This window comes from Salmo salar, chromosome 11 (genome assembly GCF_965601325.2).
Source record: "Salmo salar chromosome 11, fSalSal1, whole genome shotgun sequence".
NCBI classification, from domain to species: Eukaryota; Metazoa; Chordata; class Actinopteri; order Salmoniformes; family Salmonidae; genus Salmo; species Salmo salar.
The window spans coordinates 4,014,480-4,042,458 of record NC_138301.1 but is presented as its reverse complement, the minus strand read 5'-3'; the positions used below and the strand labels follow the sequence as shown (position 1 = coordinate 4,042,458).

At 41.6% G+C, this 27,979-nt stretch overlaps 1 protein-coding gene across 4 annotated transcripts in view; it reads left to right on the top strand.

Moving 5' to 3' along the window:
* daam2 (dishevelled associated activator of morphogenesis 2) overlaps positions 1–27,979 on the top strand; it is a 260,782-nt gene that overhangs the window by 194,814 nt on the left and 37,989 nt on the right. For 3 of the 4 annotated variants that reach the window (XM_014126170.3, XM_014126175.3, XM_014126171.3), the window contains exons 6-15: positions 2,034–2,367; positions 3,018–3,128; positions 5,464–5,567; positions 5,732–5,798; positions 6,118–6,235; positions 13,819–13,957; positions 20,994–21,052; positions 21,358–21,542; positions 22,131–22,418; positions 24,085–24,192. In XM_014126170.3, coding sequence (XP_013981645.1) covers positions 2,034–2,367; positions 3,018–3,128; positions 5,464–5,567; positions 5,732–5,798; positions 6,118–6,235; positions 13,819–13,957; positions 20,994–21,052; positions 21,358–21,542; positions 22,131–22,418; positions 24,085–24,192 — 1,513 coding nt within the window. The remainder of the gene's footprint in view (positions 1–2,033; positions 2,368–3,017; positions 3,129–5,463; positions 5,568–5,731; positions 5,799–6,117; positions 6,236–13,818; positions 13,958–20,993; positions 21,053–21,357; positions 21,543–22,130; positions 22,419–24,084; positions 24,193–27,979) is intronic. The other variant, XM_082957632.1, reaches the window with a different exon arrangement.

The window sequence follows — 27,979 nt, the reverse complement described above, 5'->3', positions numbered from 1 at the left end:
GCGCACGTCTATGTGAATGTGCTGTATGTGTATGCGCACTCAGCCTGTGCATTATGTGCACCCCCCCTCCCGGTCTTGGTCTTGACTCGGACTCAATTTGCACTGGTCTTGGCCTTGAATCAGTCTCGCTTTAGATGGTCTCGAACCCAACACTGGTGTACCGTATTTATGACCTTACCCATGTGTTCCTGGGGATCTGAGGGTTGCAAGAGCATTGCCAGGTGAACCGTGTGTGCTCTCGAAATCTGGGATTGAGTTAGCGGGAGGGTAGCCTGGCTTCAGATGTATAGGATAATAATGGGGGGATTTATGCGCTTTGAAGGATGGGGTGTGTTTTTTCCACTCCCGCTCTTGCCAAGAAAGCGGTGGGAGGGGATGGAACTTGGACTCAGCTCGTCTGACAGTGTCAAAACAATCTGTTACAATGACTGACTGTAAATCTCTCTGCTTCTTTTTTTCTCCTTCTTTCTCTCTGTCTCTTAAAATTGCTCTCTCTCTTGCTCTGTCTGTTTGATGTTTCTTACATTTCTTAATTTTTCTTTCAGTGATTAATAAATGAGACCTACCCCCTCACTCTCTTTCACTTTCTCCCTCTCTTTGTCTGTCTGAACAGAAACATACTTAAGTTTGTTATGAACTCGATCGATTTACATGATTTATGAACTTGATCAGAGAAAGAATCTGTGTGAGGGGAACATCAAAATGGCTGACTTGATGTCATGCCCTTCATGTTTGTGTATTGTAGGTGATCAGGTAGGCTTGCAGTTCTGCAAGAGGAAGGGGTTAATGAGGTGACCCTTCATTAGCCCTGTTAATAAAGTCTGTCATTAGGAAAGTTCTAAGATGAATGTGGGTGGTATGAGTTTTATGGTTTACAGTTTCATGTGGGATCCCTTACTACAGCTGGTTAATGGGGGTAGGTAGCAAGGCGAGGGGTGCCTTTATGTCTATCTATACTGAACAAAAATATAAGCACTACATGTAAAGTGTTGGTTTCATGAGCTGAAATAAAAGATCCCAGAAATGTTCCATACAAACAAAAAGCTTATTTTTCTCAAATATTGTGCACAAATTTGGTTACATCCCTGTCAGTTATCATTTCTCCTTTTCCAAGGTAATCTATCCACCTGACAGATGTGGTATATCAAGAAGCTGATTAAACAGCATTATCATTAGACAGGTGGACCTTCTGCTGAGGACAGTAAAAGGCCACTCTAAAATGTGCAGTTTTGTCACACAGCACAATGCTACAGATAATTGAATGTTAATTTCTCTACCATAAGCCGCCTCCAACGTCATTTTAGAGAATTTGTCAGTACGTCCAACCGGCCTCACAACTGCAGACCATGTGTAACCACGCCAACCTGGACCTCCACATCCGGCGTCTTCACCTGCAGGATCGTCTGAGACCAGCCACCCGGACAGCTGATGAAACTGAAAAGTATTTATGTCTGTAATAAGGCCTTTTTGTGGGGGAAAAACTTATTCTGATTAGCTGAGCCTGGCTCCCCAGTGGGTGGGCCTGGCTCCCAAGTGAGTGGGACTATGCCCTCGCAGGCCCACCCATGTGAAATCCAAGGATTAGGGCCTGAGGAATTCATTTGAATTGACTGATTTCCTGTAACTCAGTAAAATCTTTGAAATTGTTGCATTTATATTTTTGTTCAGTATATGTTCAGTGGCAGTTCCTCGGCCACTGACCCTTTGGTTTACCTGTGTTTCAATTCAGTACAGTTCAGTAAATCTGATGGGCATGATACGTTTTACGCTTCGTACTACTTTTTACCCATTTTACTACGACTTTTGAACTCTTGTTATCCTAAAGCCTCAAACAAACAACTTAGGCCAGACATATTTTGGGTTTCGGTTAAACACAGAGATATTTTTCAAGGTGAATGAGATTTCATAAAAGTCAACTTAACCTCCCATGTGTGAAGCAGACCATAGTTTCCAGTGTTTGTTTAATCTTTGTCTTCCATTGTTGACCTTTTAACCTTTTCTGACTGACACATCCTCACCCCTCCACCTCCCAGGTTTGTGACGCGCTTCATTGAGCTCGACGGCCTCACCTGCCTGCTCAATTTCCTGCGGAGCATGGACTACGAGACGTCGGAGAGCCGCGTGCACACCTCGGTCATCGGCTGCATCAAGGCCCTGATGAACAACTCGCAGGGTCGAGCCCATGTGCTGGCCCACCCGCAGAGCATCAATACCATCTCCCAGAGCTTGCGTCAGGACAACGTCAAGACCAAAGTGGCAGTGCTGGAGATCCTGGGCGCAGTGTGCTTGGTGCCCGATGGCCACAAGAAGGTGCTGCAGGCGATGGCCCACTACCAGAAGTATGCCGCTGAGAGGACCCGCTTCCAGGTATAGTCCAACAAGTGCTGGGGTACTCCTAAAGCTAATCAGAAGTAAATGACACACACATTTTAGGTCATCCCCAAGAGTTAATATGTATTTTTAACCATGTTTAGAAGAGTTGCAAGGAAATTGTCCCTGTAACCCAGGGGTGGGCAAACTTCTTGGCTCAAGGGCCACATCAGGACGGATAGTGCGCATTTTTTAAGGGCTGATTTGGTCATATAAAGTTTTTTTTTTTAATTGGACCGTAAAACCATAAAATTGAATTGACCGGTGGGATGGATTGGCTGTAGTTTACCCACCACTGCAACTCTTGCAGATCAATTTCATAGTTTTTTATTTATTTATTTTATTTAACCTTTATTGAACTTGTCAAGATCAAATTCTTATTTACAATGAAGGCCTACTCTGGCAAACCCGGACGACGCTGGGCCAATTGTGCGCTGCCCTATGGGACTCCCAATCATGGCCGGTTGTTATACAGCCGGGAATCGAACCCGGGTCTGTAGTGACGCCTCTAGCAGTGAGAAGCTGTGCCTTAGACCGCTGCACCACTCGGGAGCCCTGAGTTGTTTATGTATTGTAATGAATATAACTGAATAATTGTCCATTCAACTCATGCACCTAACTGAGAACTGTCCCTGTAACCCATTCAGACGTTACTGAATGAGCTAGACAGAAGTACGGGGCGCTACAGAGACGAGGTCAACCTGAAGACAGCCATCATGTCCTTTATCAACGCTGTGCTCAATGCTGGGGCTGGGGAGGTCAGTCAGGATCGCCATGTTACTCTTTAACCCCCCTGTCACACCCACAGCTAGGTCTACTTTCTATTGGATGATTCATGGCAGAAAGAGTCACATTTAAACAGTTCTACCAAGATATCATCCAATAATTTGACTGCACACACCCTTAGAAATACATTAGATTTGAGTGATAGAGGCAACATCATTGTTCGTGGTTGAAATTGGGATGATCTTGGTCCCTTGTCAAACAGTCAGAATATGTCAAGAATACATCTTAATGATGGAGTCTAGAGTAGGGGGAAACGTCGTCACTGGCCGCCCCACCACTGTTTTTATTTTTGGTTGGCAAGTTGAGGAGCGTAATTTAGTAAAAAAAGTATTAGCATGGTAAATGAAATTGCAGTACATATTGTGCTCTTCTATCGCGCGTGCAATGATGTCCGAGCGGGAAAAAACAGTGTTGTTTGCAGTAACTTCTTTGTTGTTGAAATATTGCAAATGGACATGACTGTTTCATCATTAAGGATTCCAGCTGTACAGTGCCTTCGGAAAGTATTCAGGCCCCTTGACTTTTTCCACATTTTACTACGTTACAGCGTTATTCTAAAATGGATTCAATAAAAAAAAAAATCCTCAGCAATCTACACACAACACCCCATAGTGACTAAGCGAAATCAGGCTTTTCGAAAAATTTTCACATGTATAAAAAAGTTATATACAGAAATACCTTATTTACATAAGTATTCAGACCCTTTGCTATGAGACTCGAAATTGAGCCCAGGTGCATCCATTTATCATCCTTCAGATGGTTCTGCAACTTCATTGGAGTTCACCTGTGGTAAATTCAATTGATTGGACATTATTTGGAAAGGCACAAACCTGTCTATTTAAGGTCCCACAGTTGACAGTGCATGTCAGAGCAAAAACTAAGCCATGAGGGCAAAGGAATTGTCTGTAGAGCTCCGAGACAGGATTCTGTCGAGACACAGATCTGGGGAAGTGTACCAAAACATTTCTGCAGCATTGAAGGTCCCCAAGGACACACCAAGACTCTTCCTAGAGCTGGCTGAGCAAGAAGTGTCTTGGTCAGGGAGGTGACCAAGAACCCGATAGTCACTCTGACAGAGCTCTATAATTACTCTGTGGAGATGGGAGAAATTTCCAGATGGACAACCAGCTCTGCAGCACTCCACCAATCAGGCCTTTATGGTAGAGTGGCCAGACAGAAGCCACTCCTCAGTAAAAGGCACATTTTTTACCTTAATTTAACTAGGCAAATCAGTTAAGAACAAATTCTTATTTTCAGTGACGGCCTAGGAACAGTGGGTTAACTGCCTTGTTCAGGGGCAGAACGACAGATTTTTTTTCCTTGTCAGCTCAGGGATTCGATCTTGCAACCTTTCGGTTACTAGTCCAACGCTCTAACCACTAGGCTACCTGCTGCCCACTTGGAGTTTGCCAAAAGGCCCCTAAAGACTCTCAGACCATGTGAAACAAGATGAAACCAAAAGGCACATGACGGGTAAAAGGCACGTGACAGTCTGCTTGGAGTTTGCCAAAAGGCACCTAAAGGACTCTCAGACCATGAGAAACAAGTCAGGATCGAGGCAAAGATGAACAGAGCAAAGTACAGAGAGATCCTTGATGAAAACCCGCTCTAGAGTGCTCAGGACCACAGACTGGGGCAAAGGTTCACCTTGCAACAGGACAACAACCCTAAGCACACAGCCAAGACAACACAGGATTGGCTTCGGGACAGTTCTCTTAATGTCCTTGAGTGGCCCAGCCAGAGCCCGGACTTGAACCCGATTGAACATCTCTTGAAAGACCTGAAATTGCTGTGTCGCAACGCTCCACATCCAACCTGACAGAGCTTGAGAGGATCTGCAGAGAAGAATGAGAGAAATTCCCCAAATACAGGTGTGCCAAGATTGTAGCATCATACCCAAGAAGATTTGAGTCTGTAATCGCTGCCAAAGGTGCTTCTACAAAGTATTGAGTAAAGGGTACTTATGTAAATGTGATATTTCAGTTTTTATTTTTAAACTGTTTTTGCTTTGTCATTATGGGGTATTGTATGTAGATTGATGAGGGACAAAATAAATGTTATCCACTTTAGAATAAGGCTGTAAAGAAAATATTTTGGAAAAAGTCAAGGGGTCTAAATACTTTCCGAATGCACTGTAAGTCAAGTTTATTCTTGTATTACAATAGTGCACAGACACAGTAGCCTACATACATAAACAACTGATGAAGCTAATTAAAAGTCCAAGATCAATTTACTGTATGCCTGAATGATTCAGTGTTGCTGTTGTTGTCATCAGCTGTGTTTGATACCCTGTACTTCAATCTTCAGGACAACCTGGAGTTCCGCCTCCACCTTAGGTACGAGTTCCTGATGTTGGGGATCCAGCCCGTGATTGACAAGCTCAGAGGGCACGATAATGCCATTCTGGACAGGTGAGGCAGGGGACAAAATGACCACCAAACATCTTAGAAAGCATCTTAGTCCCTACAGTAAGGTTGTTAGATTCAAAGCTGGCATCCAGCTCGTAAGATTTACAGAGAGATGGAATGACTCACTCAAGCTTATTGTCCTTTTCATGCCTGTGTCATATTTCCAGGCATTTGGACTTCTTTGAGATGGTAAGGAATGAGGATGACTTGGAACTTGCCAAGCGTTTTGACCTGGTGAGTGCCTGTTTACCATCCCCATTGACATCAATACATTGTATAATTAAGCCCACATTGTTTTATTGAACTGAAATCAAAAGTATTGTCAAACTGAGCACTGGTATTAATGTGCAACCTAGAACAGGTTCTCTTCTACGTTAGGCCCATGTAAAGCTCAAGTGTCTTTATTGGAATTTTCTCAATCTATGAATGTCGAACTTGGGTCATCCAGTGCTTGTATTGAAGACTGCTAATTGCATCCATGCCTCATTTCAGGCTTATTGTTATGGATTGACTTGGTATTTTAATGATTGTAGGTTTTCCTTTCATTCAACAGACCCATGTGGACACTAAGAGCGCTGGCCAGATGTTTGAGTTGATCAAGAAGAAGTTGAACCACACAGATGCCTATCCTTACCTGCTCTCTATCCTCCAGCACTGCCTCCAGATGCCCTGTGAGTACATCCATCACTATTAAATCTGCCTCACGGGCTGGTGAGGTATATTTATTGACGATTTACATTTCACAAATACACTATGGCAGTTTACATGACATGTCAAACTGAATTTTTGTATTTGTATTTATTATGGATTCCCATTAGCTGCTGCCAAAGCAGCAGCTACTCTTCCTGGGGTCCAACAAAAATAAGGCAGTTTATACAATCTTAAAACATTACAATACATTCACAGATTTCACAACACACTGGGTGCCCTCACGCCCCTACTCCACCACTACCACATATCTACATTACTAAATCCATGTGTATGTATACTGCGTATGTTATCTTGTGTGTGTATGCATGTGTCTGTGCCAATGTTTGTGTTGGGTGTTTTTTAAATCTGTTTTTTAAATCAAATTTTACTGCTTGCGTCAGTTACTTGATGTGGAATAGAGTTCCATGTAGTCATGGCTCTATGTAGTACTGTGTGCCTCCCATAGTCTGTTCTGGACTTGGGGACTGTGAAGAGACCTCTTGTGGCATGTCTTGTGGGGTATGCATGGGTGTCCGAGCTGTGTGCCAGTAGTTTAGACAGACAGCTCGGTGCATTCAACATGTCATTACCTCTCATAAATAGAAGTAGTGATTAAGTCAATCTCGCCTCCACTTTCAGCCAGGAGAGATTGACATGCATATTATTAATATTAGCTCTCTGTGTACATCCAAGGGCCTGTGCTGCCCTGTTCTGAGCCAATAAGTCCTTTTTTGTGGCACCTGACCACACGACTGAACAGTAGTCAAGGTGCAACAAAACTAGGGCCTGTAGGACCTGCCTTGTTGATAGTGATGTTAAGAAGGCAGAGCATCGCTTTATTATAGACAGACTTCTCCCCATCTTAGCTACTACTGCATCAATATGTTTTGACCATGACAGTTTACAATCTAGTGTTTCTCCAAGCAGTCATCTCAACTTGCTCAATTTCCACATTATTTATTACAAGATTTAGTTGAGGTTTAGGGTTTAGTGAGTGTTTTGTTCCAAATACAATGCTTTTAGTTTTACAAATATTTAGGGCTAACTTATTCCTTGCCACCCACTCTGAAACTAACTGCAGCTCTTTGTTGAGTGTTGCAGTCATTTCAGTCACTGTAGTAGCTGACGTGTATGGTGTTGAGTCATCTGCATACATAGAAACTCTGGCTTTACTTAGTCAGTGGCATGTCGTTAGTAAAAATTGAAAAAAGCAAGGGGCCTAAACAGCTACCCTGGGGAATTGCTGATTCTAACTAGATTATATTTGATAGGCTTCCATTAAAGAACACCCTCTGTGTTCTATTAGACAAGTCATTCTTTATCCACATTATAGCAGGGGGTGTAAAGCCATAACACATACGTTTATTTCCAGCAGTAGACTATGATCAATAATGTCAAAAGCTGCACTGAAGTCTAACAAGACAGCCCCCACAATAATTGTACCATCAATTTCTCTTTGCAGTGCACATACACACAATGACTATATCTGTCTCCTACGCTGGTCCATCACTATAACATCTGCCTCACAGGCTGTTTTTTCAATGCCTCGCAAAGAAGGGCACCGATTGGTAGATATGTAAAAATAAAATAAAAAAGTAGATGCTGACCTTTGAGGATGGTGAAGTTATTATTGAGGCTTTGGGTGGTGTATCAATACACTCAGTAATCACAAAGATACAGGCGTCCTTCCTAACTCATTTGCTGGAGAAGGACACTGCTCAGAGATTTCACCATGAGTCAATGGTGATTTTAAAACAGTTACTGATTTTAATGGTTGTGATATGAGAACTGAGGATGGACCAACAATATTGTTGTTACTCCACAATACTAACCTAATTGACAGAGTGAAAAGAAGGAAGCTTGTACAGAATAAAAATATTCCAAAAACATGCATCCTGTTTGCAACAAGGCACTTAAGTAATACTGCAAAAAATTTGACAAAGAAATTAGGTTTTTGTCCTGAATACAAAGTGTTATGTTTGGGGCAAATCCAACACAACACATCACTGAGTACCACTCTTCATATTTTCAAGCATGGTGGTGGCTGGATCATGTAATGGGTATGCTTGTCATCAGCAAGGACTAGGGAGTTTTTTATGATCAAAATAATCGTAATACAGCTATAAGCACAGGCAAAATCCTAGATGAAAACCTAGTTCAGTCTGTTTTCTACCAGTAATTGGGAGACAAATTCACCTTTCAGCAGGACAATAACATAAAACAATAGGCCAAATATACACTGGACTTGCTTACCAAGATGACATTGAATGTTCCTGAGTGACCTAGTTACTGTTTTAACTTAAATCAGTTTGAAAATCTATGGCAATACTTGAAAATGTCTGTTTGGCAATGATCAACAATCAACTTGACAGCTTGAAGAAATGTTTTAAGAATATTTGACAAATAATGTACAATCCAGATGTGGAAAGCTCTTAGAGATCCAAAAAGACGCAGCTGTAAAAAAAACAACATGTTTTTACTTATTATGCGGTATTATGTGTAGATAGGTGAGGACAAAAATCTATTTAATCCATTTTTAGATCCGGTTGTAACACAACAAAATGTGGATTAAGTCAAGGAGACTTTTGAAAACGTTCTGAAGGCACTGTAATAGGCCCAGACAGTACAGTGTTATTTTTGTATCAAGGATGATTATTCACTTTGGCACCAGTCTTGTGTTAGCACATAAGTTGCACAGATTGCTAGCTAGCTAGCTAACATTAAGTCAGAATATGATGAGGACAGAGGGTATATCCTAGGAAGCAGGTTTTAGGAGTTAGCGAGGTAACTTTGGTCATTCAAAAGTTGTTGACCTTTTAGCCAGGTACATTTCTATGGCAAAGAATCCTTCAGAACTAACCTTCTCCTTGGCAGGTTAACTCATGTCTAACTCCACTTACCCAAATGAAATTATAGAGTTGAGGACCAATGAAATCAGATTTCATCCCTCTCTCAAAGATTGTGTCATCAAGCCCATTTTCATTTGAGGAAGATGACTGATTTGTTTTATACATTTAGCAATGGTTTAATTAAATTACGTTTAATTTAGCAATTAGCATTTTAAACTTCACGCAATGTAACACTTTTGTATGACTTAATACAAATTATAATATTGATAGGAGTGAAAAAAAAATGTGCTTGTGCATTGATAAAATGTAAATGTAAACGTAAATAAGCACACCGAAGACACCATTAACGATAAATAATAAAATAAAGACTGCAGTTCTAAAAGCCTATTTCACATAGCCTGCTGATTTTGCAAGATAACTTTTATTCCATTTTGATTTCGGCACAAATGAAAATGTGGCACTGACTCGCCCATGGATTGATATTTCAGCATTGTTAGGCTTTTGACTAGCCATGTGTGTCATGCTCACGTAGTTACAAGCCTGCTAGATTTTGCAGCAGGCGGATGAACAATGTCCGCTGCCATAGTATGGATGAAGCCTTAGCTGCAATGTGAAGCTAACTGAAGCTGGTTAATTTTAGAAAACCCTTTGTAGATATAGCTTGCTTCGTAGGATATCCCTCAGGGCTGCTTGCTTGGTGAAGTGTACTTTTGATTGTTTACTTATTAAAATACGCTGCCTGTGGCAAGCTACTCACTGTCACCATCATGCCTACTTTCTCTAACTTTGTGACCTAGGGCTGAATGATGTTCAATGAGCGACTTGTAGAGCGCCTTCTCTTCTACAGGCAATCATTAAACATTTTGAAAAATGAGAGCAAATGAGCAGACATATTTGTTTATTCTACAGTGGCTTGCGAAAGTATTCACCCCCTTGGCATTTTTCCTATTTTCTTACCTTACAACTTGGAATTAAAATAGATTTTTGGGAGGTTTGTATCATTTGATTTACACAACATGCCTACCACTTTGAAGATGCAAAATATTTTTTCTTGTTGAACAAACAAGAAATAAGACAAAAAAAACGACAACTTGAGCGTGCATAACGATTCACCCCCCCCCCCCCCCCCCCCAAAGTCAATACTATGTAGAGCTACCTTTTGCAGCAATTACAGCTGCAAGTATCTTGGGGTATGTCTCTATAAGCTTGGCACATCTAGCCACTGGGATTTTTGCCCATTCTTCAAGACAAAACTTCTCCAGCTTGTTCAAGTTGGATGGGTTCCGCTGGTGTACAGCAATCTTTAAGTCATACAACAGATTCTCAATTGGATGGAGGTCTGGGCTTTGACTAGGCCATTCCAAGACCTTAAAATGTTTCCCCTTAAACCACTTAAGTGTTGCTTTAGCAGTATGCTTAGGGTCATTGTCCTGCTGGAAGGTGAACCTCCGTCCCAGTCTCAAATCTCTGGAAGACTGAAACAGGTTTCCTTCAAGAATTTCCCTGTATTTAGTGCCATCCATCATTCCTTCAATTCTGACCATTTTCCCAGTCCCTGCCGATGAAAAACATCCCCACAGCACCATGCTTCACTGTGTGGATGGTGTTCTCGGAGTGATGAGAGGTGTTGGGTTTGCGCCAGACATAGCATTTTCCTTCATGGCTAAAAAGCTCAATTTTAGTCTCATCTGACCAGAGTGCCTTCTTCCATATGTTTGGGGAGTCTCCCACATGCCTTTTGGCGAGCACCAAACGTGTTTGCTTATTTTTTTTCTTTAAGCAATGGCTTTAATACTTATTTCCCTCATTAAAATGCTAATCAATTTATAACATTTTTGACTTGCGTATTTCTGGACTTTTTTGTTGTTATTCTGTCTCTCACTGTTCAAATAAACCTACCATTAAAATTATAAACTGATCATGTCTTTGTCAGTGGGCAAACGTGCAAAATCAGCAGGGGATCAAATACTTTTTTCCCTCACTGTATATACTAAGATCATGTGACAGATCATGTCACACTTAGATTGCATACAGGTGGACTTTATTTAACAGCAATCACTCACCTCGGATTAGACAAAGATTTTTTCTTCAACAAGCAGGACGCACAGGACATTCTCCGAACACCCGACAAGGCCAACATCCCAGTTATTTGCAAGAGGAAGATATGCAGGTACAGAGGACACAGAGCGGGGTGCCTCGTAAGGATCCACAGAAGGCGAGTGGGAAAGCTGCCGTTACCGTCAATATTACTCACCAACGTGCAATCATTGGACAATAAATTAGACGAGGTACGATCACGAATATCTGACAAATGAGACATCAAAAACTGTACTATCTTATGTTTCACGGAAACGTGGCTGAATGATGACATGGATATTCAGATAGCGGGATATATGTTGCAGCAGCAAGATAGAACAGCACACTCCGGTAAGAAGAGGGGGGGCGGTCTGTGCATATTTGTAAACAACAGCTGGTGCACAAAATTTAAGGAAGTCTCTAGATTTTGCTCGCCTGAAGTAGAGTATCTTGTGATAAAATGCAGAGCACACTATTTGCCTAGAGAGTTTTCCGCTATACTTTTCGTGCCTGTTTATTTACCCCCACAGACGGATGCTGGCACTAAGACCGCACTCAGTCAGCTGTATACGGAAATAAGCAAACAGGAAACTGCCACCCAGAGGTGGCGCTTCTAGTGGCCGGAGACTTTAATGCAGGGAAACTTACATCAGTTCTACCTCATTTCTATCAACATGTTAAATGTGCAACCAGAGGGAAAAAAATTCTAGATCACCTGTACTCCACACACAGAGACGCGTACCAAGTTCTCCCTCACCCTCCATTTGGTAAACCCAACCACAATTCTATCCTCCTGATTCCTGCTTACAAGCAAAAATTAAAGCAGGAAGAACCAGTGACTCGGTCTATAAAAAAGTGGTCAGATGAAGCAGATGCTAAACTACAGGACTGTTTTGCTATCACAGACTGGAACATGTTCCGGGATTCTTCCGATGGCATTGAGGAGTACACCACATCAGTCACTGGCTTTATCAATAAGTGCATCGAGGACGTCGTCCCCACAGTGACTGTACGTACATACCCCAACCAGAAGCCATGGATTACAGGCAACATTTGCACTGAGCTAAAGGCTAGAGCTGCCGCTTTCAAGGTGCGGGACTCTAACCTGGAAGCTTATAAGAAATCCTGCTATTCCCTCTGACGAACCATCAAACAGGCAAAGCGTCAATACAGGGCTAAGATTAAATCGTACTACACGGGCTCTGATGCCCGTCTTATGTGGCAGGGCTTGCAAACTATTACAGACTACTAAGGGAAGCACAGCCGCGAGCCTCCAAGTGACACGAGCCTACCAGACGAGCTAAATCACTTCTGTGCTCACTTCGAGGCAAGCAACACCGAGGCATGCATGAGAGCATTAGCTGTTCCGGATAACTGTGTGATCACGCTCTCCATAGCCGGTGTGTGTAAGACCTTTAACAGGTCAACATTCACAAGGCTGTGGGGCCAGACGTATTACTAGGACGTGTGCTCCGGGCATGTGCTGACCAACTGGCAGGTGTCTTCACTGACATTTTCAACATGTCCCTGATTGAGTCTGTAATACCAACATGTTTCAAGCAGATCACCATTGTCCCTGTGCCCAAGAACATGAAGGCAACCTGCCTAAATGACTACAGACCCGTAGCACTCACGTCTGTAGTCATGAAGTGCTTTGAAAGGCTGGTAATGGCTCACATAAACACCATTATCCCAGAAACCTGAGATCCACTCCAATTTGCCTACCGCCCAAACAGATCCACATATGATACAATCTCAATTGCACTCCATACTGCCCTATTCATTGACTACAACTCAGCGTTCAACACCATAGTGCCCTCAAAGCTCATCACTAAGCTAAGGATCCTGGGACTAAACACCTGCACATATGCACACAGCAATTTTACATTTTCAATTTTTTTTTTTTTTTTTTAACAAGTAATTTTTTTAATTTCACTTCACCAATTTTGACTATTTTGTTTATGTCTATTACATGAAATCCAAATAAAATCAATTTCAATTATAGGTTGTAATGCAACAAAATAGGAAAAACGCCAAGGGGGATGAATACTTTATACTGTATGTATATAATATCTGAGCTTTATCTCTGGAATGAAGTCCAATACAAATTTTTCTGTGAAAGGCTAATGTCGGACAATAATATCGGTCAACCAATTTATCGGTAGGCCTCTAACTGTTACATCAGCCTCCCAGGCTGGTCACTATTACATCTGCCTCAAAGCCTGGTTCATCACTATTACATCTGCCTCACAGTAGTCAAGAATAAATCTCATCTGACCAGAGTGCCTTCTTCCATATGTAAATGTAAGACAGTGTACCTTAACTGATAAAAAGGATTGACTCTAGTCAACACTGCAAAGGCTGGTTGATAATGATAGCTGCCTCACAAGTTGGTCAATGTTTCTGCCACTACTCAAAACCATGAATCCATGGAGCCATTTATACCCCCTCTTACAAAACACACCAGTTGTTCTTGAAGAAAATCTTCACTTCTGAATTGATGAGAGTAGTGAGGCTAAAATCTTAACATTGATCGTTGAAGTCCTTCTGCTTGTCCTCCAAGGAGCTAACCTTTCTTCATCAGTGTATGTGACCTTAGAAGTATGTGGTGTTTATTAACTCTGTTTGGTGTTTTCCAGACAAACGCGGAGGGGGCAGTCTGCAGCATTGGCAGCTCCTAGACCGGATCCTGCAGCAGATAGTCCTGCAAGATGAGAAGGGGGAGGACCCGGACATAGCGCCCCTAGACAACTTCAGTGTCAAAAATATAATTCGCATGTGAGTAACCTGGCCTCACACGATTTGTGACACACCGACAGATACAAACATAGATACACACTCTCACTCATACTCATGGACACAACCAAAAACATGCCCTGATGTTGGCACACACAATGTTGCTTATGATCATGTGTCTTCATGTTGTCAAGCAACTGTGTTGATAAAATGTTGCTATATAGAGCTATTATGAGATATTTTCTTTGTTGCTAGAGCTGTATATAGAACCTGACTGAACCAAGAAGGAAATTCAAGAGACACATGGAAGCATCCTTTTGGCATTACATCTTGTGCTGATCAAAGACTTCCTTGACATCGACAGCTGCTGTTATGACACAATGTTTCAAGCTTGGTGGGAACACACAAAAATACTGAAATAGCCCACTGTTTGCTTACCAGAGTTCAAAGAGAGTGAAGAGAAAGGGGTGGGGCATCTTTTGTTCACAAAACTAGACAGGATTTTAACTGGAAATTCGACATGGGCTGCGGTACAATTCCCTACCTTTATTCTCAGTCTGCAGCCCTTCACTCCCCCTTATGGATTTAAACAGAATGGACTGATATAGGAAACATGGTGAAGACACCCTCTAGCCTTAACATACACCAATCTAATGCTATCATATCCACAAGGGGGAGTGAGCAAGTGCACCCTTCACGGACAATGTATAGAAAATTGGACTGCAGCCATAAGCTGGGCCTGAGCGAGGATTCAGGGAAAGGGATTGGTCAGAATGGGGAGGTGGGGTGGCAGCAGGGGGTGGTGGGATTGCACGGTACCTGCCTCACTCAGTGAGGTGAATTGTCATGAAAGCAGAAGCGAGATCAAAAGGAATTGCTGTAATCGTATTAGCCGAACGACTCTACGATTCCCAGCCCAGTCGACCATGTTACATTGAAGCAGTTGTTTGGTCCGATAAAGAAGGGGAGAAAATAATAATTGTAACACTTTACAAGAAGCATCTCGATTTAACTTGTTATGAGCATGTACAGTATGAGCCTTTATAATGTCTTATAACTAAAGCCCTGTGTTTTGGTTAATCATGTCACATGACCTGGATTTTAACTTTTATATAAAGCTTTTTCATCAAACTCTCCCCTTTTTTTTGTCAGATGTTCCAGTACCATCCTCAGATAATTGCTTTAATTTTTGGTCTAATTCTCAATTCTGGAAAAGGTTAAAATCCAGGTCATGTGACATGATTAACCAAAACACAGGGCCCTACTTATAACAATACTTATTATATGGTATGTCTCTCTGTCACGTCTGCTCCCGCTCCCCTCTCTGGTGCTCAAGGTCGCCAGGCTGGTCATCATTACGCACACCATTATTACACGCACCAGCGCTTCATTGGACTCACCTGGACTCCATCACGTCATTGATTGCCTCCCCTATATCTGTTACTTCCTCAGTTTCATTCCTGTGTCTGCATTTATGTTGTTTTGTTTCTCTTGTTCAGATGCTGTTTTTGTTAATTTCATGTCTATTTATTATTAATTCCTCACCCTGTACTTGCTTCCCATCTCCCAGCGTCTGTAGTTACCGTTACACTCTCTCTGCATACAATTCTCAATTGTTTCAAACTGGCTGTTATTTTGTCTGGATCATTATGAGACGATTGTAAGACATTGTAAAGGCATCATACTCATAAAAAGTCTTACAATACATTAGAATTGCATTGTAAGGCATTATACCTGGATGCTTTATTAAGTAAAGTGTTACCAGAGTGATCATTTGAGCTGAAAAACATTTTTAGATATGTCATCAAGGGGAATATTTACATTGGTTCTGGGAGAGATTCCCTTTCGAATTGTTGTTGACATGTTTCTTTTTGAGGTTGGGGAATTGTAAAACATAGGCATCTGAACCCATATTCCCTGCTTTGCGCTGTAATAATGTACACAGTGTTAAAAGACAGAATTCAGGACTCCTTCCTCGTGTATCAAATCAAACTTTATTTGTCACATGCGCCGATTACAACAAGTGTAGACCTTACTGTGAAATGCTTACTTGCAAGCCCTTAATTAGGGCTAGGGGGCAGTATTGACACGGCTGGATAAAAAACGTACCCGATTTAATCTGGTTACTACTCCTGCCCAGTAACTAGAATATGCATATAATTATTGGCTTTGGATAGAAAACACTCCAAAGTTTCTAAAACTGTTTGAATGGTGTCTGTGAGTATAACAGAACTCAAATGGCAGGTCAAAACCTGAGAAGATTCTGTACAGGAAGTACCCTGTCTGACCATTTCTTGGCCTTCTTTGTCATCTCTATCCAAAACAAAGGATCTCTGCTGTTACGTGACACTTCCTACGGCTCCAATGGGCTCTCAGAAGGCGGCAAAAAGCTGAATCGTGGCTTTGCAGGCTCTGGCTGAAAGAAAGTAGCGCGTTTGGGTAGTGGCTGGTTACAGTACTGTGAGACTCAGGCGCGTGCCCGCGTCGACCGAATGCTTTGTTTTCTTTCCTCTGTTTACCTAAACGCAGATTCCCGGTCGGAATATTATCGCTTTTTTACGAGAAAAATGGCATAAAAATTGATTTTAAACAGCGGTTGACATGCTTCGAAGTACGGTAATGGAATATTTAGATTTTTTTTGTCACGAATTGCACCATGCTCGTGACCCTTATTTACACTTCGGATAGTGTCTTGGAACGCACGAACAAAACGCCGCTATTTGGATATAACGATGGATTATTTTGGACCAAACCAACATTTGTTATTGAAGTAGCAGTCCTGGGAGTGCATTCTGACGAAGACAACAAAGGTAATCAAACTTTTGTAATAGTAAATCGGAGTTTGGTCAGGGCTAAACTTGGTCGGTGTCTAAATGGCTAGCCGTGATGGCTGGGCTATCTACTGAGAATATTGCAAAATGTGCTTTCACCGAAAAGCTATTTTAAAATCGGACACCTCGATTGCACAAAGGAGTGATGTATCTATAATTCTTAAAATAATTGTTATGTTTTTTGTGAACGTTTATCGTGAGTAATTTAGTAAATTCACCGGAGGTTTGCCGGAGTTATGCTAGTTCTGAACGTCACATGCTAATGTAAACAGCTGGTTTTTTATATAAATATGAACTTGATTGAACAAAACATGCATGTATTGTATAACATAATGTCCTCGGTGTGTCATCTGATGAAGATCATCAAAGGTTAGTGCTGCATTTAGCTGTCTTCTGGGTTTTGATTCATTTGTTTAGTCTTCTCTATGAACGCACCACAAAGCATCGGGAGGGAACCTTGGCCAATGCTAGCCACTCAATTGACTTTCACTGACCATTGTTTGTATAATCAGTACACTTAGGCGGGATTCTTTCCAGTAGCAAACTGGGCAAGTTTGGACACATGTCCACCAATTGTGCCTCCATTAAACAGTTGAAATATTTAATTATGTATACATTAATGGCAGGCTTGTTTTGTTTCCATATAAACCCTCTTAGAGTAAATTGTGCTTGGAAAAGAGTAGAAGTTGAGAGAAAGAGAGTAGAAGTTAACTAAGTTATAGTCAACTGTCGAAAGAGTACAGTACGGTTAAGCGTCGGAGCCATTGGACCCATTGTTGTTGATGGCAACTAAGGGTTTGTCTCGTGCGCAGACGCTCAGGAATAGACAGTCTGAAAACAAATAAAGACAAAGTCGTTAATCATTTGTAGTCGCTGTGAGGACGGCTCTGACCGCTCGCCTGCACTGACAGAAATGAACACTCCGCAAAACTGTTTTTTTTAACTAACACATCTAGTATGGTGTGTTGAGTTCTAGCAAATAACTGTCATTCGTTGATAGGTTTGAGCTGTTTAATGTACTTGGTTCTGAGATAGGTCTTGTCAAAACGTTTTTTTCCCCCCCAGGTACACTGTGTTTTCCCAGTGTAACAAAGTTGTATATATTTACAAAAGTGCACTAGTGATCTCAATTTGGTTAACACCTAAGTCACCTTGTCATCCTCATCTCTTGTAGGTGCCCTTGTAGGTATGAATCTGTGCCAACTTATTTGTCCATTTCCTAGTCATCAATAGACGGTCAAAACAATGTGTCCATGTTCTCTGTCTGGATCTTCATTCTCGTTCTCTCGCTCTCTAGCTCTCTTTGCTGTCTCGCTCTCTCTCAAACTCTATTTCCACTCCTTCACCTCCAGCCATGGGTACCATCGTTGCACCAGGTGTCTCTTTCTCCATCATCTAGTCTTTCATGGCGCTTCCATTGATCATCTTTACAATTTGTTAGTCTCTCTCATAGCTTCCATATCGAATCTCACACTTTCGCCCACTATCAAACATGCTGTACCACTGTACCTATTGTAACATATTGATATCAGGACCCGTATTCACAAAGAGTCTCGGAGTAGGAGTGCTGATGTAGGATCAGTTTTGCCTTCTAGTTTGCCATAAAGAAGTTGATATGGACAGGGGAAACCTAATCCTAGATCAGCACTCCTACTCGAAGGTGCTTTTTAAATACAGGCCTTAAACTCTAACCCGGTATAATGTATAGCATTGAAAAACTTAATTTGGGAACAACATCTATAAATATGAAAATAACAATACAGCCTTATAGCCTTGATTACGTATTAATGGCGATGTGCTATGCGAAGTTGGATCAATTACATTTCAACCCAGTCAGCAAAGCCAATGAATCGAAATTGCACTCATTACCAATTGTTCGCAAGATGGTGCCAACAGAGATGGTCGCCTCGCTTCAAGTCAGACATAACATTGATTTATATGCTGACTCGGTGAGTGAGTTTATTAGGAAGTGCATTGGAGATGTTCTACCCACTGTGACGATTAAAACCTACCCCAACCAGAAACCGTGGATAGATGGCGGTATTCGCACGAAGCTGAAAACACGAACCAGCGGATTCAACCACGGAAAGAATTTGGGGAAAATGGCCGAATATTAACGGTGTAGTTATTCCCTCCGCAAGGCAATCAAACAAGCGAAATGTCGGTATAGGGACAAAATGGAGTCGCAATTCAATGGCCCAGACACGAGGGGTATGTTGCACAGCCTACAGGCAATTACGGGCTACAAAAAGAAAACCAGCCTCGTCACGGACACCGAGGTCTTGCTTCCAGACAAGCTAAACACCTTCTTTGCCCGCTTTGAGGATAATACAGTGCCACCGACGCTAACAAGGACTGCGGGCCCCGCCTCTCCTTCTCCGTGGCCAACGTGAGTAAGACATTTAAACGTGTTAACCCTTGCAAGGCTGCTGGCCCAGACGGCGTCCCTAGACGCATCCTCAGAGCATGCGCAGACCAGCTGGCTGGTGTGTTTATGGACATTCAATCACTCCCTATCCCAGTCTGCTGTCCCCACATGCTTCAAGATGGCCACCATTGTTCCTGTACCAAAGAAGGCAAAGATAACTGAACTAAATGACTATCGCCCCGTAGCACTCACTTCTGTCATCATGAAGTGCTTTGAGAGACTAGTCAAGGATCATATCACCTCCACCTTACCTGCCCCTCTAGACCCACTTCAGTTTGCATACCACCCCAACAGGTCCACAGACGTTGCAATCGCCTGCACACTGCCCTATCCCATCTGGACAAGAGGAATACCTATGTAAGAATGCTGTTCATTGACTACAGCTCAGCATTCAACACCATAGTACCCTCCAAGCTCATCATTAAGCTTAAGGCCCTGGGTCTCAACCCCGCCCTGTGCAATTGGGTCCTGGACTTTCTGACGGGCCGCCCCAGGTGGTGAAGGTAGGAAACAACATCCCCACTTCGCTGATCCTCAACACCGGGTCCCCACAAGGGTGCGTGCTCAGCCCTCTTCTGTACTCCTTGTTCACCCACGACTGCGTGGCCATGCACGTCTCCAACTCAATCATCAAGTTTGCAGACGACACAACAGTAGTAGGCTTGATTACCAACAATGACAAAACAACCTACAGGGAGGAGGTGAGGGCTCTCGGAGTGTTGTGTCAGGAAAACAACCTGTCACTCAACATCAACAAAACAAAGGAGATGATTGTGGACTTCAGGAAACAGCAGAGGGGGCACCCCCCCTGTCCACATCGACAGGACAGTAGTGGAGAAGGTGGAAAGTTTTAAGTTCCTCGGTGTACACATCACGGACAAACTGAAATGGTCCACCCACACAGACAGCGTGGTGAAGAAGGTGCAACAATGCCTCTTCAATCTCAGGAGGCTGAAGAAATGTGGCTTACAAACTTTTACAGATGAACAATCGAGAGCATCCTGTCAGGCTGTATCACCACCTGGTACGGCAACTGCACCGCCCTCAAACGCAAGGCTCTCCAGAGGGTATTGCAGTCTGCACAATGCTTCACCGGGGGCAAACTACCTGCCCTCCAGGACACACAGCACCCGATGTCACAGGAAGGCTAAAAGATCATCAAGGACAACAACCACCCGAGCCACTGCCTGTTCACCCCATTATCATCCAGAAGGCGAGGTCAGTACAGGTGCATCAAAGCTGGGACCGAAAGACTGAAAAACAGCTTCTATCTCAACGCCATCAGACTGTTAAACAGCCATCACTAACATTGAGAGGCTGCTGCTGACCCAAATCACTGTCCACTTTAATAAATGAATTTAATAAAAGTATCACTAGTGAATTTAAATAATACCACTTTAATAATGTTTACATGTCCTACATTACTCATCTGATATGTATATACTCTATTTCATACCATGTATTGCATCTTGCCTATGTCGCATGGCCATCGCTCATCCATATATGTATATGTACATATTCTTATTACATCCCTTTACATTTATGTGTATAAGGTAGTTGTTGTGAGTTTGTTAGATTACTTGTTAGATATTACTGCGCTGTCGGAACTAGAAGCACAAGCATTTCATTACACTCGCATTAACATCTGCTAACCATGTGTATGTGACAAATAACATTTGATTTGATTTGAAATGGCCCATTTTCCTCCAATCCATGTATTGAATTGACTGTTTGGCTCGATTTGGCATGGACCATCGAGCCCTGTTACCAAATAGACTTTGATCTGGTTAAGAGCCATGTTGTTTGTCTTTCCTCACAGGTTGGTCAATGAAAATGAGGTTAAGCAATGGAGAGACCAAGCAGAGAAGTTCAGGAAAGGTAAAACGGGATCTTCTAGCTCTACTTGTTTGAAACATCGCCATATGCTGGCCATAGTGCAGAAGTGCATCTATGGAATTGTTTTATGCCTTTGGCCAGAGATGCAGAGAGCCGTGTGTGTGTATTTGTGTCTGCATGTGTCTTTCTGTTTGCTTGTAAATGTCTACTCTGTGTCTACCGTGTGTGGGTGTAGTGTGTGTGTTTCTGTTTGTGTGTTTGCAAGTCCGAGTGCTTGTGTGTGCGAATTTGAGAATATACAACAATTTGAACAGCAATGACATCTTCTACACCATGTGCTCTTTTAGACCACGCAGAGCTAATGGCCAAGATGGAGCGGAAAGAGAGGGAATGTGATACCAAGACGCAGGAGAAGGAGGACATGATGAAGACCCTCAACAAGATGAAGGACAAACTACAGAGAGAGGGAGTGGAGTTGAGGTCAGCGCGGGACCAAGTGCTCGACCTGCACTCGCGCATCAGTGACATAGCAGTAAGCATGCTGTCACAATGTCTCTTCTTGTCCCACTGTTTTAGGCTGTGTCCACACAGAGACGGATGAAATCGTATATGCAGTCATTATTGTCTGTTTTAGTCCATCAAAAGTCAAGTCTCACGTCAATTATTTTGGGACAAGATGCAAACTCGAAGAGGCGGACATATTATGTGTATTTTTTGACGGACAATAATTTCAGTTGTCCATCATCCAACAAATAACTTCCATTGAAAAGTTTTCATTATTAGATGCAAAATCTCTGTATGTCTGTAGCCTTAGGGTTGGCAAATTGTAGTTAAAGATTGAGATTCAGAAAATCTTTATTGTCCCATTGCTAGCAATATAGTTTCAACAGTATACATATTTTTACACATATTAAGAAAGGGCAAACACATAGTCATGTTCAATTACATACTTTTCGAAGGTTGGTTTGAAACCACATGTTATATTCTTAATGTAATGCCAAATGCTCCATAGTTTGTTTTGGTTTAATGGTGTGCAAATAAAAGTATTTCATAGATTGTTTGATTTTCTTATTTCTAACTAGTAAACAACCCGTCATTTTGTCTTTCTTTCCACCAATAGGGTGACAGCGTACCTTTCCCTCCTCCGCCCCCTGGTGGCCCCCTCCCCCCTCCCCCCATGACCGGAGGCTTCCCTCCGCCCCCTCCCCCTCTGCCATTCAGCTGCCCTCCTCCTCCCCCTCCTCCACCTGGAGGCCCTCCCCCTCCTCCTGGAGCTCCACCCATCTTCTCTGGAATCCCACCTCCTCTGGGCCCACCTGGATTTGGTACTACTGCTGCCATGCGCTCCAAGTCTATCCCGCAGCCCTCGCACCCGCTCAAATCCTTCAACTGGGCCAAGCTGGGCGAGGTAAAGTATACTGGTCTGTTGTCTGATTTCACTGAAATAACCACTTCTAGGGCAACATTTAATATAAATATATTTGTGTTAATGTACAGTACCAGTCAAAAGTTTGGAAACGCCTACTCATTCAAGGGTTTTTCTTTATTTTTACTATTTTCTACATTGTAGTATACTAGTGAAGACATCAAAACTATGAAATAACACAAATGGAATCATGTAGTAACCAAAAGTGTTTTTCTTCAAAGTAGCCACCCTTTGCCTTGATGACAGCTTTGCACACTCTTGGCATTCTCTCAACCAGCTTCACCTGGAATGCTTTTCCAACAGTCTTGAAGGAGTTCCCACATATGCTAAGCACATGTTGGCTGCTTTCCCTTCACTCTGTGGTCCAACTCATCCCAAACCATCTCAATTGGGTTGATGTCGGGTGATTGTGGAGGCCATGTCATCTGATGCAGCACTCCATTACTCTCCTTCTTGGTCAAATAGCTCTTACACAGCCTGGAAGTGTTTTGGGTTATTGTCCTGTTGAAAAACAAATGATTGTCCCACTAAGCGCAAAGCTGTCATCAAGGCAAAGGGTGGCTACTTTGAAGAATCTCAAATATAAAATATATTTAGATTTATTTAAGATTTTTTTTTCACTATTATTCTACAATGTGTAAAATAGTAAAAATAAAGAAAAACCCTGGAATGAGTAGGTGTGCAATTTAGACTATGAAGAGGTTGTTAGCATTCCAGCTAAGTCCTTAAGTTGGTGATTAATGAACGTATATTGCAACAGAGCACTGTGCTAGCATTTCACTATGCGCTGAATGGAGCCCATTTTGTTGAATTGAGTTTCTCAGGGCAGAGAATATGCAGTAGACTCTATTCTGCCCTGGGTTAACTTTTAGTAAGTACATAATTTGTTACATGGGTCATTCCATGAAATGAGTGTCTTTTGCATCCCAATATTGAATTTTAAAAGCCTGTTATATTAAATGAAGTCCCCTTTAATATGGACCACATAGATAATTCAATTAATCAGATTTTTTATGTGAGTTGAGGCTTGCTAAAGTGCCAAGATTCTGCATTTTGACGTACCCTCCATCAACCCTGTGTCATTTCTCTGAAGATTTTAACCAAGTTTCACCATGATTGTAAAACCCTAGTTATTTTGTTGCTTTGACAAAGTCATTTCTGAAGACTATTATTTATTTAATGTGATTAAGGATTTATTTAGATATCTCTCTTATTTTAAGGTCAACCATGTTACGTGAACTGAACTCTCGTTTTAATATGGTGAAACTGTTCCTTTACCAATATTTGTTTCAAAACAAATATTGAACATCTAATAGTCAAATCATAGAGTAAAACAGGTAAGCCGGTTCTACTCTTTTTGGCCATTATCTGTTGTTTTGTGGTGGAAAACTGAGCGAGTCAACCATAACACTTCAACCCTGTTACTCATAAATATGCTAAAAATGTTTGTTTCATTTTTTTGGTGAAGCTTGCATTCAATTGCCAATCCATGTTGCACACAGCAATTTAACATTTTCCCCACTAATTATTAAGTTGAGGATCAGTGGGAGGGGAAGCTGATCCTAGATCTGTACCTGCAGGAAACTTCAGAGTTTGTAATCTACCCTCAATTTATGGCCACCCTATGTCCTGCCTGTGTACCCCGCAGAACAAGATCACTGGCACCATCTGGCACGACGTCGATGACCTGAGGGCCTTCAAGATCCTCGACCTCAAGGACATTGAAAAGATGTTCTCGGCCTATCAGAGACAGCAAGTATGGACGCTTGGATAAGTAAAACAGCATTTTTAGTTAGTGGGGCGTTGTCACATAAACTGTCAAATATCGTGGGGATTGATATGTGTCTGTGTGCGTGCATGTTTGTAGTGTATGTAAAATATATAGACATGCACTGTGTGGTTGCAGTGGCAGAAAGGGATTGATTGTGTTTGAAGTAATGCATTGAGCCTTGATATCTTGATGTGTGCGTGCATGTGCGTGTCTATGTGAGACAGAATGTATGTGTGCGTGTGTGTGTGTACGTGCGCATGTGTGTGTGTTTGAGTGGTTTTGAAGAGGACCTTAGTCCCAAAGCCAGGAGTCTGGCTTACTCATGGCTTTATGCTAACCTTAGGTGCTGTTCCCTCCTAAATGGCTGATTGTGTGAATGTCAAAGAGCTGGAGCGTGCAGTAGTGTCTTCAGTGCATTTGGTAGGGGGCAGGCAAGGTTCTTCACGGGCTCATGGGCAGCACCCCAAATGGCACCCAATTCCCTATATAATCCACTACTTTTGACCAGGGCCCATTGAGCTCTGATCAAAAGTAGGACTGTGGTGGTCATGAAATTTAGTCAGCTGGTGACTGTCATGCAAATAAGTGCCGATCTTACGTTAATTGGCTGTTAATTAACATAGACATATTAAGTATCTCTGGGCCTACAAGCCACTGATTCGAACCTTTGGAACATCTAGGGCTACATTATAAAAAGTGTAATAAATCCATTTAATATAGCCTATACAATCACAATAAATCCATTATTTGTTTTATGCAGCTCTAAAGAAACTATGATATGAAGAAAGTGTAGCCTATTTCAGAAGAATAGAATAACATATTCTGAGTCGTCCTTATGTTAGGCCTTGATCTGGCTATGCCATGTGGGTGTGGGGTACACTGGTTCATTTAGCAGACAAGATTTGTTTATAATTCCAGTGGCATAATCTTTTATTAATTTATAGTAATAAGAATACAATTGAACATAGCAGATTAAAATAGAAAGGATATTTTTCCCCAAACGATTTCCGCCTACACCAGTCGAGAAATTCATTTCAACAATAATCTTCATTTTAATTTGACTTTACAAACAACAAGAGGGCTTAATTGGAGTCTATTTATTCGGAGCCTAGACCTATATAAAATAACTTAACTGGCTATGAGTGCAAACATTCTGTGTTGAGCATTTAACAAAGTGATCATTTGTAACAGGTCCTCCTATATGCTTAATTTAAAGTTATTTATGCAACTTTAGTTTTGATACAAACCTTAAGCTATGCTGTATGTTTTGATTTCTAATACATTCTAAGGCTGCATGATGTGACTCTATTGAAATGAGTCTTCAATAAAGTTTTAAAGGTTGAGACCGAGTCTGTGTCTCTCACATGGATAGGCAGACCATTCCATAAAAATGTAGCTCTATAGGAGAAAGTGTGTTTTTTCCCGGTAAATAATCAAGCATACCGTAAATTCCGGATTATTAGCCGCAACTTTTTTCCCAGGCTTTGAACCTCGCGGCTTAAACAATGACGCGGCTAATATATGGATTTTTCCCGCTTTCAATTTTTTTTTCTACAAAAAAACACATTCTGTGACGTGCTCAGTTTTTTGCCGGCATGAAGCTTTCATTAGACCAATGAAATTGCCGAACGGGTTAAGGTCAAACAACTTTTTTGTTTACTGTTTAGATTAAATCGAGCGCTCTCAAACTTCCCATCATTCTGATTACGGTAGTCATTTTGTCACCCTCATCATGGCAAAGACACGGAGAAATGCATATTATGCAGCTTTCAAGTTGAAGGCGATTGATCTGGCTGTTGGAAAAGGAAATAGAGCTGCTGCACGGGAGCTTGGTCTTAATGAGTCGATGATAAGACGTTGGAAACAGCAGCGTGAGGAATTGACTCAGTGCAAAAAGACAACTAAAGCTTACTGCTAATTTTTTATTTTTTGTTACAAGCCGTGTTTCGTTAAAGCCTATTTATTTTTGTTACAAGCCGTGTTTCGTTAAAGCCTGTGTAAAGTTAATTTGTTTCAATGTACCGGTAGGCACCTGCGGCTTATAGACATGTGCGGCTTATTTATGTTCAAAATAATATATCTTTTTTTAATTCAGTGGGTGCGGCTTATATTCAGGTGCGCTTAATAGTCCGGAAATTACGGTAATTTAAATTCATTACATAGGCCTAAATGAAATAGATTTTATGTTCAGTACTAGATGTAATGCAAGATATCCTTGAGTGTCCTGAATGGCATCTGCCAAATAAAATGTGTTATCTGATGGTGTATGCATCTTTAGGCCAGTGCTTGACTCATTTTGGGTGCCGGTGCCGTTTGTATTTAGATACATTCTATAGGTGCAGGAAAAATTATTTAAAAAATGTTTTGTTGCTCAATCTGATTGGGTAAAGCGAAGCAATGTGCTTAATATTAGGAAACTTGTAACTTTTTTTAATAGAGACTATCAAAACTCAGTTTTCTCATGCAATTGCATAGCATTGACTTTAGAAATGTTGCTGCAACATAGGCTTATAGGAACACTTTTTTTATTCTATGCATCAAGCAGCAATGAGGAGCTGGATCTCGCTGCGTAACAGGTGATCCTATTTCACCCTGAATACCAGGGCTCTCATGAAGTGTTTGATTTGATTTTCGATGGCATTTGCATTGATGTCAATGATTAGAGGGACAATCGAGCGCTGAAAATCAGGCCATTAACGACTGGCCGTTAGCAAGTTTGGTAGGCCACTAATTACTATCAATGGCAACAGAGCGCACTTTTGGAGAAGCCTAGTTACTATGACTCAACAATGATGTGGAATTTGACTGCAGTCATGACTTGTGACTGCCGGTGTGGCAGTAATATGATCATCATAATAGCCCTAGTCAAAAGTAATGCACTCTGTATGGAATAGGGTGCTATTTGGGACGCAGCCATGGAGTAGGCTAAAACAAAGGAACCAGTCAATATCGTCACTGTCATAAGGACTTACCACACCCCACACTTAACCAAAGACTTATATTTCTGTCAAGACCTTGAAATAGGGTGATTAGGGGACACTGCGCTACAGTATTTGCGTATAAGCCCTTATACTATAAGGGAACGGAAAAGGAGGATACCTAGTCAGTTGTACAATTGAATGCATTCAACTGAAATGTGTCTTCCGCATTTAACCTAAAAACCTTAGCTGCTAGTTAGCTATTATGACTAACTATGCCTATACATGTTTTTGAAGCTAATGTACTTAGCAATGATTTAATCATGTACACACACCCATTTTAAGTCTGTACCGGTGTACTTAAGCGAATTAAGGCTAACTAATCCAGTGATATCAATGGTAGGTCCTAATTATGTTCAAATCTCCCAATTGGGTTTGTATGCAAGATGGATTAATCAGTAATTTGCTGGTAAGCCTATTATCAATAGTTTAAACAATGTTTTACCCACAGACTTAGTAAGAGGGTCATACAATGGCCCATATGGAGGTGTTACCATAGTTTGTGTAACATTTAAAAAAACATGTTTTATTGGTTTAATCAAGAGGTCTTTCGACTGCCAATTCCTTTGCCCTTGTTGTTCTTATAAAGGGTCAGCTATGATTAATGACTCACTTGAGGACGGTAGTGAAAGTGATTCATGAATGATATTTATTTATACAAGTAACCAATGGTCTCGTCCTACATTGACAAGTGCTGTATTCCGTTTGATGGTATTCCAATGGTTATATATGACTAGTCTTCCTTTATCGACTTTTAATTGGTCATTTTATCCACCAATATCATTTTTTGATGG